This window comes from Polypterus senegalus, chromosome 18, assembly GCF_016835505.1.
Source record: "Polypterus senegalus isolate Bchr_013 chromosome 18, ASM1683550v1, whole genome shotgun sequence".
Lineage (NCBI taxonomy): Eukaryota > Metazoa > Chordata > Cladistia > Polypteriformes > Polypteridae > Polypterus > Polypterus senegalus.
Genome location: NC_053171.1, coordinates 33,544,694 through 33,567,627, shown reverse-complemented (window position 1 = coordinate 33,567,627; position 22,934 = coordinate 33,544,694). Strand labels below are relative to the sequence as shown.

The following is a 22,934-nucleotide window of genomic DNA, read 5'->3' as shown; positions in this document are numbered from 1 at the left end:
ATGTTCTTCCAAACTATTTAGTCATTAAATGCCACATAAAAAAATTAAGAAATAAGGATCAATGCAGGCTCCTCTATCAATGTTTTCAAATGCTAATTGCGGCCATCATGAACATTAGAACAATCTTAATGAGAAAAGGCCCTTCAGCCCAACACCAAGCTCACCAATCCTATATGCCTAATTTTTCCAAAATAATATTTAGTTCAGTTCTGAAAATTCCTAAAGTACCATTCTCTACCACATTACTTGATAATTCATTATATATATGGAATAAATCTTGCTTCATACCTCAAACCTTGCAGTTCGGGAATAGGGCTAGTTGTTATTGTCTGTACTTTATCTAGCACTACTATGTCTTTTTTGTAATTTGGACACCAAAACAGCACACAGCACTCTACATTGCTGACCACTACTCACTATGTTTTATGCAGCTTAAGAATAATTTCTCCTGACTTATACTTTATGCATCTTGCCTAACCTAACATCCTAGTAGCTTTTTTAATGGCTTCCATACATTGTCTGGACGTAGGCAGTGATGAGTTTACTGTGTCACTAAACATCTAATTTTAGATAGCATTCCATAGAATGAGCTGCTTCATCTCACAACCCTTTAGTAACCTATTCATTTTTAGTAATTGCTTTCAATTCTGGATTATGGGTGGATTTGTGTATGCCTTTTAACAGCAGATGCAATGTCATGGTAGCCGTCAAACAGATATATACAGTACATAAACTCATCATGTTCTGATGGCTAGAATACATTCATGACTTCAAAGTAAATTCTTTATTACAGCCATGTTGAAAATCTTATTATTGCCACTACAAAACCCAAATATTTATTTAACACTTAAGTTCTAGGCTTTTCAGTATATTCATCTCTTGGACCCATAGACATCATCACTCTTCTAAATGACACACTTAGGAAACATTCTCAGGCCATGCACTGTATTTCAGACTGAAGGAAATCGGGCAACACTTGAAAAAAAAATCTAATTGATTTAATTTTTCGCTAATTTGTTGAATAATTTAGGGGCATTTTCATCAGAGCCTGCAGTAAATCAATCTTTTGAACCCAGAACATATTAGCAAAACCATGAATGATAAGTGTACAACATAATTTCTAAAATCAGCCCTGCCAAAATGTTTGGAACCCTCAAAAACCAGATGTGCCATCAAATAATGCATTTTTGTCTATTTTTAGTCTTACGTTTGGTTGAAAGAATTTGAAAGCTGTTTTTTTTCTTTTCTCTTTGAAAGCCCTTTTTGCTGAGATTGATCTGAATTAGAGTGTGTGTGTGTGCATATGTATGTCCGTTATACAAATCCACATCTTTGGTCTCTGTCAATATTTGAACACCTCCCTCATTTAATCAGAGGAAGACCGCAGACTGTCCTGACCCAAAATTTTGAACCTGTGGCACCTATTTTTTTTTTCCTTTCTTCTTTTTACTACAGTTTGAATGTCATTGCAACCTTTTGGCTCAGTGCAAATAAAAAAACCAGAAAATTTTAAAGCCAGACTTGCAGACTAATGGATTAGAACTTAAAATTACTTACATTTGCAACCCTGGATGCTGCTTCTAGTTTTGTTATAAATCAAAGATAGCAAAGAACACCATGTGGCATTAATCAAGATCACTGCTGTATACATCACCCTCTGAAATGAAGCTCTGTAAAAATAACGTAGTGACTTGATGAATTGGTGCAGAGCAGTATATATTAAAGATATTACCAACAGTGACACCAATACAAAAAAAAAACTTTAGGAAAGGACAGCTGAAAAAGGTTTTATTCTTCATTTTATTAAAAAATGTAAAACAGAATCAGAACATAATTTCAACAAATTGAATAGATTTAGAAGAGGTTGGTAGAACATTTATGGAAATTTTAGGAATTCAACACTCATCAGCATAGATAATCTTGTTGAAGAAAAACAATGGGCTGTTATTTGTCATACAAAAATAAGGATTTATTTATAATTCTACATGTAGAGTATCTTATACAGAACTTGATGTATACCTAATGTCTGTCTCTTAATCATTTATGGTTTCTTTCACATCTTGCCCATAATAACTAATTTATATCATATAATGACAAGATTCAATCAAAGTTCAATTACACATGGCCATTTTCAGTGAAATGTAAGCAAAATCAGTTTCTGCTGAGTTGTACTTACATAGTGTTATTAAACATTAAACTTTACAGCTGTTTGTCCCGGAAGCTGTAGCTTCTTATCTATTATCAACTGCCATTTTAAAGGTCAATGTTTCTCCTGCTGCCAGCTACTTAGATAGTTTAACAGAGAAAATCATTTTAACAGAAAAATACAGAAACATAAAAATTATCAATTAATGAATTACAGTATACTAAAATTAAGATCATACCCTTCAACAGGCTTCATAGTGAGGATTCAGGAAGTTACCTTCATATTGAGGAAATGAGGGTGGGATTTCTTCGTCAAGTTGCAAAAAGCTTATTGCATTTATTCTAATACCTATAGTAATTATTTATATGGATTAACAAAAGGTTAACTGTTGCATTATTCAGTAATCCCACATACTGACCAGCTGTCCTTTGGAGTTCATAAATAAGTGGTTTCATATTGACCTAAAGGAAACATACCTCTAGTCCAGGAGGCTTCCATGTCTTCTAACTGTGGGATCAATGAAATCACCACTCCACTTATGATAGACTGTCAAACTATATTTTGACCACTGTGAAGAAGGGTTTGTTATAATGCCACCAATATAATTAATTATTTCAGAGGTCTTTGATGATTCATCCATTATGTGACCTAGTTTGTACTCATTTAGCTCTCAATTGCTCTTCTGATTTATCAGTCATTGTACTTAGTTACTTATTTGACGCACAAGAAGAATGGTGAACTTATACTAACTTCAGGTCACTAGGGTCACTCTTTCATCTCTCAGTACTGAAGACATAGGTGAGTGATCAGTTGGCTGAGCAAAAGAACATTCACTATCTGCAAGTAAAGAATTCCTACTAAACCCTACTGTTGATTTTGTTTCTCTTCCTCATGAAACATTTTCTGTTTTTAAAAATCTAAACAAATACATTGTTTATTAATATTGTTATTATGTTTTGGTGAATTTCTATTTGTAGGGTTAGATTCTAATGGAGGACAAAGTTTTTTTTCTGGGCCAAGCTGCAGCTCCTGTGTCTTGCTCTTCACATATACTAGGCTTGAAGTGGCATGAACAATCACAACTGCAACTTCCTCTGGTACATATCCATCATCGGAAACAGCTTCAGCTTCAGAAAGAGCTTGTTCATGAAGCTATTTCTGGCCTTACTTTCTCTAAAGATGTTGTAAAGGCTAGGGCAATTAGCAGTCTTTCTTATGCTCAGAGCGACTTCCACGGTCTTTTCAATGCTTCTGAGCTTTTTAAATCTTCCTTCAAGAGTAAACACCATATATCACCCATTACTAAAGTTCCCACACATGGTAACTCTAATATATGGGCAAAAAGAATTCCTGAAAATGTTATAAACGTGGGACATGCTGAAAAGGAAACTGTTGAAAAGGATTATCTCTTCTCAATACCTACTCAAACCTCTCAAGTGAATATTCTCAGTAAAACAGATCCACTAATCTCACCCAAAAAAGCCAAGTGTTCTGTTAAAACTGACCTGAAAAAAGCAGGAGCATTGAAAAACTTCAGCAGTACAAATGAAATAAAGAATAATGCCCTTTCAGGAGCTTATGTTGATAGCCCTAATAAGACATATTGGGATGAAGCAATTCTGACGCAACTGAGCAAGATTACAGCTCAGTGGCTAGTGAGCCAACACACCCCAATGTATGGAGGACAGAAAACCAGACTTCAGAAGATACTTAGGAGACGTTACAGCTCTGTTAATGCCACTAACCTAATCAGTGATGAGCGCATGAGTATTTGGGATTTCCGCACTTATCTCAGTTCTATCAAACGTGATCCTGAAAGTCTATCTGAAGAAAAAGTGAAGAAGGAAGAAACTCTCCTTCCAACATACTACAGGTAAGTAAAAGCATGCAACATCTGAGGGGTTTATAGCTTAAACAGTCATAATGAAGAATGGACTTACCTGCTGCCTGAAATGTAGCTCATTTAGCAATGAAAGAGAGGCAGAGTGTGTCTCTGTATAGGAGATGGACATCTAAAGCAGGTGAGATCACATATTCCATATGAAAGGTTAGGAAAATTTGTGACTACTTTAGGATTGAGCTTTAAAAATGAAAATCCATCTTAGAACTGGAGCTAAAATAAAAGGAAGACTGTACTAGAAATGAAACAAAACAGAGTGAGCTGACATACAGATGATATCTAAGAGCTGCACTGTTTATAAAATGATGCTCAAAAGAGTGCAATGTCTATTAAGTTTTCAGACTGTTCTAAAGTTACTGTTGAATCTCTTTCTCTGTGAATCTCTGCTTTAGTCTGTGACGGTCAGCCGTCTTTTTGACCTTTTTGTAGAGTTCCTGGATATTTTAAAGTATTTGTCCGACCTGATGAGCCTGGAAGTAAGAACACGACCTCAGAGAACTTAATACTGAAACATCAAGAGCCTTCAGCACCTCCACGTCTACAGGATACCTTAAACCCAAGAATTGGAAAATATGTTTACAACACAGAAAACCCCTTTGAACAGGAGCTGTACTCTGGTAATGTGTCAAAAATAAGCAGTTCTTACTGTTGATAGAGGACAGTAAGGAAAAAATGCACATCTGTTGTAACTTATGTTGTGTGCTCACTTTTAGTTTAAAAAGGAAAATATGCTGGTCATTAATCAGTGTTTGGTTAAATGTGACAAGGGACGTCCACACTAGCAAGATGATTGGAAATTGTCAAGTGAGAACAATGAAAAGATGGTTGAAAGCTAGTAATTCAAAGAACAGTGTACCACCAAATTCTTTGTAAGGCGGCTTTAAGAGTGCTGGCTATGAAAAATGCTAATAAAAGAATTATAAAATGTGGAATAGATCTGTAAAATAAAGTCCTGGATAAATCCTTATGTGGTATTCATATTTTGGAGTCATGTTTCAATGCATGAGCTTCAGTAAGCAGGTGATTTGAGCCTTCAACATTGCCAGCTTGAACTGTAGAAAACATAGCCTGAAAAAGCAGCACTAGGAGAATCAGAGGTGAGGAAGTCATAACAGAGACAAATGTCTCAGCAACCATTTAAAGAAACAAAAGCTACCCTGAGCAGAATACAACTTGGAAAGCTATTCATCATAGTGGTGGCCTGATAGATATTATAACAAATTCCTACTGATAACTCTAAGAAAAATCTTTGTAGCCTAGGAAAAAACTGCCATATTCTTATCCATAGACTCCGAGCTAAGTGCATTATGATAGCATCTATTCTGGAATTGGTTTCATATTATTTATTTTTTTAAAACTTCCTACAAAGTTCTGTTTCACCTCTTGAAGCAATGGTGGAATCTTTTACCCAACTTGTTGCAAACCAAGAATATGAGAAATTTTCCTTGAGTTTGATAAGGCAAGCACTAATAAGGATATTTCAGGTAATGGGTAAAAAGGAAACGATGAATATTAAAATACTATTTCTATTGCCAGAGGAAATTTGTACAGTTCACACAATTTGTAAGCCCACCACAGCCTAGTGTAAGCATTACCGGAGCAAGGATATTACCAACTGTGGATGTATAAATTGTAATAAAGGAAGTCTGCCTCGCCAAATGTCTTGATCAAATGCTTATCCATGGTGTGAAAGAGAGAAAGTTATACTGCCTTACACTTCCAAACTAAGTATGTTTATTCCTGTAGTTCTAACCAAGTACCTCTATAATCTTCAATGTCTGGAAATAGTTTTGAACATACACAGTTGGTCCTGTAATCTAGGCGGAAAACATTAGTTGTAATTAAAAGCATCATGCTGTTGTTCAGTTGACCTATCTTCCCCCAGGTATTACTAGACAAATACACCAGCCAGATTTCCTGAAACAAGAACGGATTATCATGGCAAACTCTTCAGAATACAGGAAGCATCTCCAAGAGCATTTACCTTGTCCCCCTGAGGAATGGTGCAAAATACCATCTGTGGGAAAATTATCAAAAGCCACAGGTGAGCAGCCAGCCAGTCAGCCTTCATGTGACTACAAAGCTTTCAGATAAAAATCGCCACAAAAGGAAGACTCAAAAGATCAACTATTACTGTATGAGGCAAGACCTGTTTGAGTTAAAGCATATCATTCTATGTCTGGAATTCTTTAAGATCCTGTAATTTATGTAAACAAAATGAATGAATGGCAATGCTGAAGGAATACTGATGTACCTTGTATTTCCTTTAATAGGACAAATAAGGCCACAGAAAGGCATGAGAAGATGGATGTCACTTCCTAGCCCAGCTGACTTTACTGCCAACAAAGAGTTAATACCACAAGACTACAATGGGCAGGATGCAGCTCCCAGACATCCTCTTCCTCCATATAGCCCCCACGAAGAACTTCGCCATTTTCGCTACATGGTGGAAGAGTGGCGTAAAGATTGGAAGCTCAGCAAGTGTCATCTAATTCTATCTTTTCTTATATTGTCCCTTTTTTCTACATCTTCTTTACTCTCTCCTGTCATTTGTGACCCACCCAACACCCACTCCCCAATTCGTTTTATATATTAATTTGAATGAAGCTTGTTTTGTGTGATATGGGAGCATGACTTAGTACTACCTATTGTGCTCAGTCATCTAAGGCTGAAAACTGTTAATGAAGAACCAAAATATAAGAGAAGGCAAATGCACTTTCCCTTTAAATGATGGCCCCTTTGTCTTTCTGTATAGTGACTCGCTGGCAGGAAGTAACAATTGAGGAACTATGCAGAAACCTGAAGAGTGTTCATGAAAGTGTCCGGCTCAATGCTGTGGCCACATGTGCTTCTGGTGTTGTCCATCGACCCTGCATTAGCCAAGAAGATCTTGTGACAGGTAATTCACTAGTAGTAATAGTATTTCACACATCAGAATGCTTGTAAAATCTATCTGTGCCTTAGAATGAGAAGGAATTATCATTGAGGCAATCAGTCAATTACATATTTTTGTTCTTTCAGACAATTAATTGCTTAATTAATAGGTTGGGATCAGCAGTCAGATGTGTTTATTCAGACTGTTTTCATTTTATTGTCGTTCGTGTTTTCCTGCCATTTTGTCTGGCTGGCAATCTTTCTGGGTGTCCATGATGACCATATCATCATTAGGTCATTGTAGACACACATGTATTTTTAAGTTGTGCGGTACAGACACTCAAGTGCTTTGCAGTAGTATGATGCTCTTTGGATCACCAGTGACATCACAGAAGTAGTTTTCCCCAGTTAAAGAACTGTCAGCTCTTTGGATCCTATAGAGAACAAGAAGCTGTTTGTGTGGTGTTCCAAATGTATGCAATGTTTGCATTTGTTTTGCTTTTTTCTGTGTGTTCTTCATGTTACCTTTGCACTCCAAGAAGGTGTTATCATAAGTGTTAGAATTTAAATGTAATTTGTTACTTTGGACTGATACTTCTAGTAGCCGAGTTTCAGCTAAACTTTGGTTTGTGGGAGGAAATCATGTAGAAAATTCTTCCAGACATGGGGATGATGTGTAAGCTCCACACAGAGAGAAACTCCACTACCACTAATTCTGTTTATCCAGATATTTTTTTTATGCTATTTTTACTAGTCAGATTGCGTTTTTTTTGTCCCAGTCAAATTATACATTTTTTATTCAGATTGATGATTTCTTTCTTTACTACTTTACAGATCTGTTGGGTTTAAGTCCTAATTTAGTGTAGAATTTGTGGAGTTTGCACATTCTCTAAGTTTGTTTGTGGCATTTTTTTTGCTCGTACATCACAATAACATGAAAATTTGGCAGGGCATAAGTGAATGTGAATTACTGTGCTCTCCGATGGAGTAGCGCCTCACCAAAGGATGGTTCTTGCCTTGAATGTAATGCTGCAGGGGTGACCCTGAGCTTGGGCTGTTGGACGGAAGAATGGAAGGATTTCATTTTATCAGCTTCTTCTGCTGAATTACACTACAGATGAGAAAGAATTATCTTCCTGTATTGATTAATTACTCGAAATAGAAAAGATCACATATCAAAGATCACAAATATATATTTTTCCTCAACTCTTCATACCTCTGGGGTTAGAATTTTTAACACTTGAGATTAAATCATTTGTTTTAATTGGGCTGAGTTGAAAGCTGTAGTCCTACAGAAATGGCATCATCAAGCCACCATTCAAATCTTATTTGAGACTGGAATTTGGATTGTATGTACATAGGATCAGACATTTTTTTACAAAGGTGAAATGAAAGATATCTTATTTGATTTGCAAAGATGGTGTAGCAGTCTTCATTGAGTACAACATATGGAGGCAGTTTCACACAAAATATGTTCATAGTGTTCAGAGTTACCAGGTAAGGAAGAAAGACGAAAGCAAATTAACTAAAAAAAGGGTGACTAGATATTCCATCTTGTATTAGATCTAGGAGAATCTTGTCACCCCAGCTGAAAGCAATGCTATGAAAACAACAAAGGAGAAGGTTGCTCATTACTGACTTTTTTTAATTCCATTCTTGTCAGTTTGCTGTTTCTTCAAGCTTCGACACAGAACCAACTTCAGTCTCACTAACAGCACTAAGATTACATTCTGTGCCACAAAAATGTTAAATCAGGTCCTGCAAATCCTGTTGTACTCTTGCTATAATCCATGATTATAAATTTTAGCTAAGTGTGAAGTAAATTCAATAAAATTATTGCCAGAGATTGTCATAAAGTCACTTAGCACTTTTGTGTTTGTTGTGGATGTTAGCTTAGTTGTGTCCTAGTAGCTGAGTTATATTGGATCCCATGGGTCATTCATAGTGATGTAGGTCTCTACAACACAGCACTTAACTCAAACTTTCACATGTCTTTCATGGCTGTTGAGTCTATGTGTCCTGGTCAAGGTAACATCTTTAAATATATTTACCTTTCATGAATTTCTGTAAATCATTTCAGTAAAGATATTTCACAGCACATGGTAGGGCAGCAAAAGTTGAAGACAGCTTTAATTGGGCCTCAAAGTGAAAGCTTCTAGTGTTTCTTTATATTTTTCAGTTGAGCTAATGATTGGCTGTTCAGTTTGTTTGAGTATTTTACTAAATAAACCAGGTTAACTACTTACACATTGGATATTTGTCAGTTTAGTCCCTTACAATTTTGTAAACTTTAATAATCTATTCTGGAGAATTCAGATTAAACAGAATCATTACTATAGGCAACACTGTCCCCCTTTGTGTCGTACTTTATGTATTACATTTTAAACTTGAGCACTGCTTTTCTAGAAAAACAGTAAAGTAAAAATAAGGTTTTGTCAAGGAGACCTGACTTAAGGCAGTAACAATAGTTCAGGAGATGACCAGTGTTGTGACTCTAAGTTGTGTTGGAATCATACTTTCACACAGATGGATCCTCCTTATGTTTGTTGAGGAGAAACCAGATTGAGCAACATCAGTGATGACTGAAGCTGAGAGCACCACTGGGGATAACGCTGTTTTTCTTGATGGCCATAGAACTCTTTACTGTAGGTTATCACAGGATAATTGAGTTGAAGTACAACAAAGTCCTCACTCAAATTAAGAGTCTTTCTTCTGTGCTCTGACTTGCAGAGGTTGACCTAAAATCTTTTCTAAAGCTAGTTTCATGTCCTTGTTTTTTACTGGGATGAATTCAATGGAGACTTAGCAAATCATGCCTGAAGCTCATAAATTACCTTTGTAAAACCAGGTATACTGGTTTTATGTATTTTAAATTTGTTTAATTAGGTCTTTGATCCCATTCAGTACTCTTCCCTTCTTGAAAACCTAGGCTGCTCTGGGAAGTCAACACCACCCAGGCAGAGCTATAGTTTTTCTAGGTGAATTGAACTAACTCTAATATGGATGTCTTTTATACACCCTGGTGGCCAGGTGTTCAGAAGGGGTGTTCTCTGGTATCCTTTCCACCCCTCTTGGGTTGTGCTGGCTCAACAGTGCATATGATTTCCCTTCTCTTCCAGGCATCATCTGAAAATAGAGCAGAACAGACTCTGAAGAATGAAGTGTTTTTATTCCACCTCACATTGGTTCCCCAACATATTTCACCAAAAGCACGGACTGAACTATATCACTAATATTTTTTTTTTCTTTTAAAAAACTACTTCAGTTTCACTTTAACTGAAGATGCTCGGAAATAATTCTTTTATGTTTTACTGTCAATTAACGTCCTGGGTTTTTGTTAAATCAGCATGAATAACATAAGATATTGTTCTCAGACCCATTTAATCCATTTTCAGGATCACAGTGGGCTAAAGCTATTTCGCAAGCATCAGGCGCAGTCATATGCAAACATTGACAAAGAGACAATTTAAAGCAATAAAATAAACAGATACAGTAACATGCATGCTTTGGGGATTGGATTATCAGAGCAAGAACCCCCTCAAGAATATGGTGATCTTGCGAATTCCACACACACAAGGATCAGGTCCCAGATCCTCCCTACGTGGAGTTTGTATCTTCTTTTTGTGTCTGCATGGGTTTCCTCCAGGTGCTCCAGCTTCCTCCCACTGACCAAAGACATGCAGGTTAGGTGAACTGGCAATACAAAATTCGCCATAGTATGTGTTTGGTGTGTGTATGTGTGGGTGTGTTCATCCTGCTATGGACTGGAGCCCTGTCCAGGGATTGTTACTGACTTGCAATGTTCCCTCTAAGGAACAAGGGCATGTGTGCAAAATATATTTTTTGTGGGCGGTGCTCTGAAATGACTTGTGCAAAGTAATATGTATTTTTAGGCTTGCAGTTTAAATATGAGATGAAGGCCTGTATTGTGATAAATTAATATAATATGTATAAAACTTTATTCATTTACCACCCAGTTATAGAGAAACATAAATACAAACAAAATACATGTAGCCAATAAGCTATCAGAATAACTGACTTGAGTATTATACTACGACGACAAGTCATGTAGTATAATAATTAATGCAATGTAAGTCAACTAAGTGGCAGTGGCACTACCAGTAATTACACTGTTAATAACATAATGATAATACAATATCAACCATGTTCTTAAAGAAACAAAATAAAACACAACAGTTTTATATATGATACAGTTAAAAATCTGGCTTGATAAAATTAACAAGGTAGTTATTACAGCTTTTCACGTCTAATTTTACATTCCTTTCACACGTTATACATTTTGTGCAAATCCACAGTCTTTCCAGCATTTAAATATAACTTTATTTGCATAAGAAGATCCAAATGAGTAACGTCAAGCCTGTTTCGTGTTTCACGTTAACACTATTCATGAGGCTAAAACCTCGTTCACAATCAGCACTGGATGCTTGAAAAGTACAGCAGATATTGATTAACATTGCGAGTGAGCTAAATTTTTCATCATTTAAAGTTACTCCTGCGATTTTAGGTAGTGAATTTATGGTACCAGATTTCAGTTTCGCTCTGATCTGAAATTTGAAGTCATTGTATTGAGCAATAATCCACTTATCATTTGTTGTATGTAACAAATCTTTATACTTTATGCACAGTTCTTTTATCTCTTTGACACCAAAATCAAATGCACAGTTTTTCAAACCTATGGGATCAAAAGCTGACCAAAATTGTAGTTCACCCGCTGTAAATCTTACCTTTAAGTGATCACAGACTGATCATATGAACTATGTGATTTGTCTTGTGTCAGTGCCTTCATTTTCACTGAAAATTTGCTTGTCTTTATCATTCCAGTAAACATTATGTCCCAGATATTGTGCTTCCATTTTACAGATTTTAGAAAAGCAAAATTGATGTGCTTCAATTGGTGATAAATGACTTCGTTGTAATAACATGGATAGAAATCAGCTAATTCAGTCAAAACATCATTTGCTGTATACAGAGTAATCTGATACAGTGGATCTCGTAATGATTTCAAAATATAATTACAAACAGGATCATTGCAATCTTGCACTTGTTCTTCACAGTATGCAGCTAAAACATCAAGATTTTTAACAAAAGCATTGACAGCAAAGTGACGTGACAACCAACGAACTTAATGAATTGGTCGAATAGAAATTACATTCATTGTCAGGGATGCCAGGGGACATGACCCGGCTGGGACGACAGGAAGGACCGGATGTGGGTCTGCACCCACCCTGGATGACGTGGGGGTTGCCTTCCGGGTTGCTTTGGGGCCACGGGTACAGGGCATGGAAGCCCTACCCTGTAGGGGCCCGTGGTCACCGCCAGGAGGCGCCCCAATGCCTTGGGGACCTGTTACCCCAGCACTTCTGCCACACCAGGAAGTGCTGGGGGGAAGATTTATGACGGCGCCCGGAGAGCAGCCGGGAGGACAGCCGGCACTTCCGCCACGCTGGGGAACACCTGGTGCTCATCCGGGACTTGTATAAAAGGGGCCGTCTCCCTTCGAGGCTAGAGTCGGGTGGAAGGAGGACGAGGCAAGAGGAGCTGTGGAGGCGGCCCGAAGACAAGGCATTGTGGCCAGGACTGTGACTGTTTTGGGGTTTGTACACGTGACTGAGGTCTGAGTGACCATTGGCTAGGGTCTTAGTGACCAATACTTGTAAATATTGTGTTTAATAAACATGTAGTGGTTTGAAGAGAACATGTCCGCCTGTCTGTGTCCGGGTAGTGTTCACACCATATTATTTACATTTGCCAATTCTTCAAGTGCACCTTTTTAACTGAAGATCAGCTAAACAAAGTTTAAACAGTATGCAACAGAATCTCAATATTTTTAAACAAACTAACATCTTCCCAAGAATCAGTAAGTGCCAAGTCTTCTCGGTGGGCGACAGTGTTCAGTGCTGTTCAGCAAGATGAGGTACCGTTGCCTTGAGTAAAGCGGCCAGTCCCTTCCGACGGCCTAACATAACTGATGCCCCATTTGATGTTATCATAACCATGCGGTTCATACAAGTTGATGATCAGTGTAGTATTGTCTTATTGCTGCCTCAAGGGCTAAAGCTGAAGACTGTTAATTTAACGAAATCGACACGAAAACTGTTAATTTAACGCACTATTGTATGTCTAGCAAAAGCGAACTGAGTGAAGTACAGTGGACAGTGCAGTGACTGGTCACTCAACGAAATAAAATGTGCTCATTTTTTCTCTACAAGGTTTCATTTTTAGGAGTATTTTCTTGTCTTCTTAGCGAGTCAAGGCTGGTTTTCTATCAACAACCAGGATGTGTTAAAGCCCATTGAGGAATTCCTTGTGTTATTTTGGGAAATAAATTGTTGGTGTTGTTTGGAATATAATGATGTCTTGTTACAGTTAGGTAGTTATTTCAGTCTTAAACAATACACATTTATATGTGTTTTTTATTTTGACAGTGGCAGTTGTCAAAGGAAAAGTGTTATTAAATCCTTGACAGTAAGGAAACATTGTACTTAAGAATAATGATGGAAATGTTGAGCTTTCTTTGTAATTCTGCATCTGTTTAATATACAATTTTTTTATATATACAATTTTTTTATTAGTATATTATCACATTGAGCCATCCTTACATCTATGTACTGTTTCTGGATGATATCTTAGATTTCACAAATTTAAATACTGTACATATATCCCCAAACAATAAATAATATAAAGCTGCACAAAATATGGAAATAAATGCAGTGAATATGTAGATAGTACTAATCTAAACACATACCAGAAACTCTAATTTGGACAACTTGTGTAAAGAATGCAGATTTTAACACTGTTACATACAGTATGTGTGTCTTTACAACAATGTTACTGAAATTATTTTCGTACTGCATTTTGGTACAAACTTTGCATGTTTTTGCTGTTTATTTATCACCATCATTTTTTACATTATGTCCAAGCATAAGTTACTTGGCGTAGAGCAACTATGAGAACAAAAGTTACAGTAAAAGATCTTGATACAGAAGAACAAGGAAAACTAATTCATGATGAGGACAGTGTGCTTATTCATATAATTATGAATAAGGAAGTATTTTCTGCTTAATAAGGAGTAATGTAAGCATACAAGCATATTGCATATACAATAAGTATTTAAGTATGCAAATTACATATATACACTGAAGCATGTAAGCATGCAAGTTATCTTTTGCACTTACAGCGGTGAACTGTAAGCACAATGCATGGGCACCAGTTAATTTCATTACCTTGGACATTCTCAGTTAAAAGCTTACATGTTCTCCTGATGGACATGTGAGTATTCTTAAGGTACTCTGAGTTCCTGCCACATCCAAAAGACATTTTTTTTGGCTAACTGGATCTAAGTATCAATGTGTTCATGACTGTGCTCAGTGATTGACTTGAAAAATCTCAAATCCATACTGAAGAAAGTCACATCAACAATCCCCTATTCAAGAATTCTAAAACAGTATCAATCCAGTACTGCTATATCACTGGTATGCAGAGTTTTTTATCTGTATAAGTCTTAAAAGAGACAACCACAGTTAGGCCATGTAGCCCATGCTTTTACTCTTACTGATGAAAATGATTAAAGAAAGTTGACTCAGTGCCCAATTGCCCTTAATTGGACCACAGAGGCTGTTTTATTATAATGTTGTGTAGGAGTTACAGGTTTGCTTCTCCCATCAGTCAAGCTTAACAGACATCTGCGGTTTTATTACAGATTGAACTAGGCAGAAGAAACAAGCCAATCTGTTTGCTGGCCTGCTGTTTTACAGCTCCTCCTCGATACTGTTATTTTTAGCCTTGGCAGCATGTCACAGTGTGAAATACATGGCCACACATTTCAATCAATGTGCCAGAAGAGAATTCTAGAGGCCAAAACAAATAGCAAAAAACAAATTGCCTTGACATGGAGTCCTGTTTCATCCATCTTCATTTCTTAAGGAAATGCTTCTCTTGAAAGTATATTACAAAGTACAAGAGGATTCTGACAATTACTAAGGGCTTAGGTGAACAGTATCATTTATATGTAGTCAGATTTTGCAAAAATACTAAGACTAAATAATCATAGAGTTAGCAGTAGGTTTGATGTATTTAAAGGTGGGTCTTCAATAGTTTTTGAAATGTAGAGATCAATTCTGCAGTTCCAAGTGTGATGGAGTGGCTGTTTCACCACTCCAGAGTCAGGATTGACAAGTCTTAAGGAAAAGATTTGTTAGCTTCAGCAATGGCAGTGCCAGAGGTAGCTAAATCGCATATATGGAGTGACAAAGCTCTAAAGGTGCATGGAGCTAGATCTCCAGACTCCTGCCATCACTTTGTTCCATACATACATTTCTTTAATATATTGCCCTTTTTCCTCAATCAGCTTGTTAATTGCAAAATCAAAGGGAGCTGAGCCTGCCCCAGTGGAATCAGTTAAATAACAGGAGACAACTCCTGAGATGGTACCAGTCCACCAAAGGGTATATTAATGCATGCACTTGCACTAGGTCACTTTAGATTTCTCAAGTCAATTAAATGTGCACATCTTTGGCATGTTGGAGTTAATTAAAATGCTTAGAGACAACTCATACAAACCTCCAACAGAATATACAAAATCCACTTCAGCAGTTTTCAGCTGAAATTTTAACTTGGTACTATGAGACAGTAGTACTGGGCATACTCTGGAATTGATTCTTCCATTTAGATATGAACTGGAGTCAGGACCATAGTAAGAAAGACTGTGAGACCTTCTAAAGGTTTCTTCTCAAGCCAGCCCAAGCCTCCCTAGAATAGGGCTCATCCCAACTGGCTTAACCCCAAACTTAATGCCCTGCTTTGGCCTATGAAAGCTTGAAAGGTGTTAGCTCATAAATATAATCTAATTGTACCACAATTTAAAAGTGCTTGTCAAGAAAAAGGAAACCATGAAAAACCTTAGGCTTATAGAGACCAGTCCACCAAGTAATCTTCATAAATGAAACAAATATGTATTTAACAAAGGCGTAATCACAAAAGTGCTCAAAAAGAGCAAATCGAAAGACAATTTGAGTCAACCAACTCCCAATAATACAAACTGCAAGCAGAATCCAAAATCCAGAAAAGAAGAACTCATTAGCCAATAATTCAAATCAAAGAAAACATGATACTTAACAATCATTCCAGAAAACTTCAATGCACCACTCTGGAACTCTCCTCTGCTTTGCCCTGAAAAGCTAGAGGGAGGGCTTAGAAGTGGTGACATCAGGATGGCCCAGCTTCTTGGGGTACCACACAGAAAATATGAGTGACATAGCAGAGTATTACACATAGAAACACAATAGATATAAAGTGCATAATTAAAGAAAGCATAGCCAAAGGAAAATGGTATCTACTTTATAATAAAACATTATGGTCTGTGTATGTGTGCCCAGTCCCTTAGAACAATATGACTGGTCATTATGGCTTTGGTGTGATTGGTCAATTTGGCTGTGGTGATGTGTTCAGAAGAGAAAGTGCAAGTATTAGAAATAAGAGGAGGCGAAATGGCACACTGAGAGAGTCATCGTTATGGACGGGAAGCATAAAAGCAGACAGAAGGTGAGAAAGGTGCCTCAAAATTTCAGAATCTGTGAAGCAGGTTTTATGGGAACGCACTCAAAAGAGGGAGTGCCAGTGAATAGACAGTCAGATGCATGCAAATACAGAGGAAAAGTGCTGAAGGTACACATAGGGCAGGAGATAGCAAATATTTTTAGATTATTCTATTACCTGTCTTCAACAAGTAGCATGGCTAGTTTTACATAAAAAAGACAAAAAACAGAAATAATGAAACATGAAAACTTTAATATCAAGAAAAACATTAAATATACCAAAAATTAACTAAACCCAGGGTGACAGCTGGCTGAACCATGACTCATTTCTTCAGTTCCCCGCAAACCTGTGATAGAAAGTGGGTACTACAAAAATTAATCGGTAAATGTAGCATGGTTTTCCTTTAATTTAAGTACATTGTTCTTGAGTGGTTTAGATGAATGCTTATCATGTGAACATAATACAGTTTTTGGACAAATTGGTCCTCCCCATACCTTTGTAAATGACATGCTCGCTACAGTTTCGATGAACCATTTCTCCTTCATCTCTTTCCCTTACATCTTTTTGTTAAGTTAAGTCAATCAAGCAGTTTGTGTTTTATATAACACATTTTACAGTAAATACTCCTAAGTATTTTCTACTGATAACTCAATCTCTCAATTTTTATTTTATGTTGCACTTTTAATAATTTTCACCACCCTTAGCAGTTTTACAGAGCTACCAAGATTACATTGTGTTGTCAAATGCATTCAATGAAAAAAAACTATTGTGAGCACCCCTTGTGTGAATAACGATTGTATAAATACACACAGGTGCACACCATGTTTGTGTCTACAGTTTGCCTCACAAAACAGTACTCTTTCACCTCCAGCTCTTCAAAGTGGTGATTATGGAAGAGCCCCGGATGTACAGGCTCTTCCCGAGGAGCTCCTGCCACTTCTCAGTGACGCCCTTCAGGATTCCAGTGAACAAGTGAGAATTGCAGCAGCAATCTGCCAGTACACATTGAAGACAGGCAACACGCAGGCCAGGAGTATCATGCTTGAAGCACTAGGAAAAGGTAGGCAAGTCTGCTGTTCAACACTTCTTATTCCTTTGTATTCTCTTTGATGGGCAACAGACTTGTTACCCCACAATATAAACTATTTTAAATCGTGGATTAAAGTGGTAAACACCTTTGGATATGTTTATTTGCAGTTATTCTTATCTTGATGGCAAAGGGAAAAGATATACCACACAGTGAGTGTAAATGTTGTAGAAACAGCTTTCCTAGACATTGCAGCTCCATTCTTGTCACTTTTTATTTTACCTTTCCATTTTGTAAAGAAATGTAGGAGTTTTCTTATGCACAAATATGGGAATAATGGATGGGGTTGAACACAAACTCAAGCAGGCAATTGACATTGTATTAGAGACTTCACTGGTTTTCTAGTAGTTAGCCTGTCTCACTTAACATTGCATATGTGGCATTTCATCCTCTTCAGGTTCACATACAAACAGTTGGGCATCAGCCCAGTGCCTGGCCCTGGAGGGTGACACAAGTCTAGCAGTTGTACAAAGGCTTCTGGATCAGCTCTTAACGACTGAGGCAGACGGTGATCTCAAGCAAGCTATGGAGCTGCTGGCAGCACTCAGCAATACCACAGTGAGTTACAGATTGGGGTTAGCAGACGTCTTTTCAGCCAAGCTGAAACAGCTGATGGTGGCCTGAGGAATCTAAATAAATAAATAAATAACCAAGGTGAATTTTCAGGAGTAATTAATGAGATATGGCTGGAACAGTGTCATAGTTAAAGCCTGGGCCTTTGCTTTCAGAACCAGAATGCATGGCAGGTTAGGGTCATGTATCCAGCAGGTGGCCTATACTCCCTGAGAATATGTTCATTTAGAGACTGTAGCTTCACTAAACAAATATATATTTATCTTTATTATAAAATAAAATATATATATATCCTTCCCCTGTAATACGACAGCAATTGTCAGATGAAGAAAGAATAAAAATAACACTAAAGAAAGGATACACTTAGCTTCATTTATTATTGGCTTACTGTCCAATAAATAATGATGCAGTAGTGGGGTTCCAAGTGATTGTCTCTGACCACTTTGAGAATTCTGGAGACATGGACCTACGCATGGGCAACTGAGATGTCGCCAGTGGACAAACAGTGAGAGATAAACTAGTAAGAACACAGCACAACATGGGATGCTATATTGTATTGGTCATGCATTAATCCCACAGTGATTGATGCAATACTCAGGTGACATCACACCAACTGAGGATGTTACACTTTAATACCAAATTGCAAGTTACAGGGATCAGGACAATCACCTCAGCTCAGATAGTTATACCATACTGTATTTGGCACACATATCCATGTATGTCTGACAATAACCCATAAAGACTCTGAGAGAGTGAGAGACATAGGGGGCTTAGTACTTTTTGTGTCTGAATGAATTCTAATATCACAATAAATCACTTGCCATATCAGAATGGACAACCTCTGACACATAGTGATAAGATAGAAACAGAGAAGGGTGTTGGGAAGGGTTTGGGAAGTCCAGGAGAAAGTTATAAGGTGGTTCAACAGTTCTAACAGATGTCTGACAGATGTCTGATTAAATAGTTTGACTTAAAATCTGCCCTCCTTCTGTATGCACACAATCAATGATACGGTAGAACTTTTGTGAGATTTCATGTTTTCCTTATTGATACGTATTATTAAGTACAGTGGAAGGTGAAAGCAATCCAGCACATATTTATTCCTAATGTCTTTACATTTGCTTCTACAGAGTACTGTGCGCTGCTTGCTAGCTGAGACCCTGAATAGCGAAAACTGGAGGAACAGAATCTTGGCCTGTAATACTCTGCCCAGTTTGCAGGGGCCAGTCAACAAGGTAGGTCTATAAGTGATTTGCATGCTTGATGTCATACTGTACTTGTTCAACAAAGTACAAATGCCATATGAAGAAAAATTTAATTTATACCCACAATAAAAAAAGGTTAGAGACACAACATTTCAACTTTGTAGCCATCATTGGGCATGTCAAACCTTCTTTTCTGTTTTTCTCAGAGTTGGAATAACCTTTACCATTGTTTTGATCCATTTGTAAATACATACCGATACAGCTCTTCATTAACATTAATGTAATAATAAGACATCTTGGCACACTGGTCTCTGTAGAGTAATTCATAAATGCCCTAACTAGCAAGTAGTTACCAAATTTACTAATATTTCCAGAAGCGTGGCCCAGTTTAACTCAAAATGAGTGTGAGATCTGCAATTGACCACTTACTACTAGTGTTTGCATCTAGTTTGGTTTCATTATCAATAAGCCTGCACTGCTATAAAATGAAATTTGGTAATCACCAATAATTAATCCTGCTTAGGGTTGTTGCCCCTGTATTTGCACAAAGATACTGTATAGAAAAATGGCCTTCTTGAATGGCATACGGATAGAGGAGTTGGTGATATTATTTGGGGTATCAATACCCTTACTTTTTGTAACAGGCCTGTCTAGTGTCATTTTATATTAAGATAATGCATCACTATACACAGATATCTTCTGAAAAAACATAAGTGAGGTTCTCATCCATCAGTATCCAGTGGTGTCCTGAAACCTTACTCCTGCAGGGCATACTGTATATTATGCCAACTTGTGTCATATTATCCCTGTACCGATCATTAATTCCATTCCTGAGATACAGTTGTCCAGTTCTTGGTCTAGTGTCACACAGGACATCATTTGGCATCTATACAAGTTTGTGCTGCTATACTAACAAGGTTGATTGTACCTTATTCTAACTATCTCAAGGTATGGTCCAGTTCTGGACCATTACATTATTTCTTTGCTGTGATTCTGAAGTTATTTCTTACTCATTTGTTGACATACTGTACATGCTGGTTTTCATGCACATTAGACCACTGCTTCTTGGTGAAACTGAGTGACATGAATATGCCTTTTCAATGTGTATTGTTTCTGTTTTCAAGCTTATTCCATGACTAAAGCTTACATGTTTGTGTATTTTATTTTTTTGTTTGATAATTTTTAAAATACACCTGTCGGAAATGTATGGGAAGAAAAGAATATACATGGTCTTTTGAGTACTTCTACCTGAAAGTGGATCTGAACTGTGTCATTTCATGGATGTTATTTAGTTAATAGAGCAACAAACCAGTAGGCATTTACATATCATCACAACATACAGTATTATCATCTCAAAATAAGATTACATTAATGGAGCTGGTAGAGTAGGTGCAGTTTGTTATTAAACACACTATTGTAGACAGTAGTGAAGAATAAGTGACATTTGATGATCAGTGTGTCACTGTGATTTGTGCAGAAAGATTAGCATTTCCGATCAACAGTAATTAAAGAAGAGAATGGCAGAGATATGCAGACGTGTCTTTTGTGGGTTAAACAAGAAGAAACTAGTGATCATCTGTGACAGACACCCCCCACCAAGACAGAATGCTGTTACATGTTTTTTTTGGGACTGAAAACTACCATTAATTAAAGCAATGAAAGCAGAATATATAAGAATATAAAAATGGACAAAAAAAAATCCACAAAATCAGTCAAAACTCAAGTTGAAACTCTCCTTAAAGTGTGTAGCCATTTGCTGTTGTTCTTCCACACTCAGATTAGTACTTATCCTTAACTACTTAGTGGGTGATGAACTGTGGGTGCCTAAGAGAAGCTGATGTTCCAGCATGGGGCAGGCTTAATAAGCAACAGAAAACTGAGAATAGCAATTAATTTTTAGACTTTGGCTATTTGGCTGTCTCTTTCACTTGTCTCACTTACTCCTTTGACAAAAAATTCTAATGTATGAAAATCATACCTCCTTGGGCAATATAAGAAAGGTCTTGCTTAACGTGCTAGATGGGGTCAGCTAATTGTCTTCACAGTTTATCATAGTAACCTACACTGAAATATTAAAGTATTAACAAGTGCATTATGGCAAAAATGTAATTTACTGAGAAATCCTGCTTAGGTAGATGGCGGAATATACTAGGGACTTCAGTATTTGATAATGTTATACAGTGGTTTTCTTGGAAAGGGAATTTTTCTTCCTCCTTTTCACTTAGCTTTTTGCTTACTGAATTGTGGCCCATGTGCTTAAAAGAAGACATGATTTTAAATCTACACTCCTGTTTTTAGTCCATCTTCATCTTAAATGAACATTTATTAGCTTTTTCAATAAGTACTGTATATGAAAGGCCTTCCCTAAAAATGTATCTTATCACTCTCAAGCCAAAAAAGTGTTACAAATAAGTCTGGCTCTTGGAGAATAGAACAAAATGTGTGCAATTATCCATCGATTCATCCATCTACTTCTTGAACCCACTTTCTCTCATTTAGGAGCATAAGATGCTGCAAGAGCCTGTCATAGCAACATCAAGGGCAAGATATACAACAACAACAACAACATTTATTTATATAGCACATTTTCATACAAACAGTAGCTCAAAGTGTTTTACATAATAAAGAATAGAAAAATAAAAGACACAATAAGAAAACAAAATAAATCAACATTAATTAACATCGAATAAGAGTAAGGTTCAATGGCCATGGGGGACAGAAAAAACAAAAAAACTCCAGACGGCTGGAGAAAAAATATGAATCAACTCCAGTCAACATTTCAATCCATCATAGGACATATTCACACAAACACACATTCAGTCATCCCGGGGCAATTTAGGGATATCAATTAAACTCTGTTCAACTTTGGAATGTAGGGGTAAACTGGTGAACCAAAAGAAAACACAGGAAGATGCAAGCAGAATATAGAAACACCACATACAGTATAGAGTGACTTGGTAGACATTTGAACCCAAAACCGTGGAACTGTGATTCAGCCCATTAAATATTGTGAACCCAAAATTAGTCATTTAAGATGTGGAAACTGTACCTGGAAAGAAGGCAAGCAGACACTGTAGCTCAAAGAGTACTGCAGACTTTAAAGGTCAGATGTGGACTACTTTACTCCACTCTTTGTGTTCCTACAGTCTGTATACACTGATGGGTCCACCATGCTAGTTGTGGTGTACTGCAGTAGCAAAGTGCCCAGCCTTGTTTATGAACAACTCCTGAAATCCCTAAATTAGAGTGCAGCTTCGTGGTGTCAGCATTCATGCCTCTTTTGTCATGGTATTTGAAGATAAAAATGTAAACAATAAATGTAAGATTGGATTTAAACCATTATCAGCAAACTATAGAGTACAAAGATGGTCTTGAGTGCAGTTTGATATCAACAATCCATAACTGTGATAACTATTTGTACACTTGTTTGCACTGTATCAACTGTTGGTCTATATTGTTTTCAGGATTTGACTAAAAAGCTCATGTTCTTGATGTGGAATGACTGGAATGCTGATGTGCGACAGGCAGCTGCACAAGCCCTGGGAAGATTTGGTTTGGGAAAAGAGGTACACGATGAGGTCAGGTATGTGAGGT

At 37.0% G+C, this 22,934-nt stretch overlaps 1 protein-coding gene across 2 annotated transcripts in view; it reads left to right on the top strand.

Moving 5' to 3' along the window:
• heatr4 (HEAT repeat containing 4) overlaps positions 1-22,934 on the top strand; it is a 43,423-nt gene that overhangs the window by 4,107 nt on the left and 16,382 nt on the right. For both annotated transcript variants that reach the window (XM_039742243.1, XM_039742244.1), the window contains exons 2-10: positions 3,124-4,019; positions 4,476-4,663; positions 5,932-6,090; positions 6,320-6,523; positions 6,802-6,945; positions 17,347-17,535; positions 17,960-18,120; positions 19,266-19,370; positions 22,805-22,923. In XM_039742243.1, coding sequence (XP_039598177.1) covers positions 3,136-4,019; positions 4,476-4,663; positions 5,932-6,090; positions 6,320-6,523; positions 6,802-6,945; positions 17,347-17,535; positions 17,960-18,120; positions 19,266-19,370; positions 22,805-22,923 — 2,153 coding nt within the window. In that variant the 5' untranslated portion in view covers positions 3,124-3,135. The remainder of the gene's footprint in view (positions 1-3,123; positions 4,020-4,475; positions 4,664-5,931; positions 6,091-6,319; positions 6,524-6,801; positions 6,946-17,346; positions 17,536-17,959; positions 18,121-19,265; positions 19,371-22,804; positions 22,924-22,934) is intronic.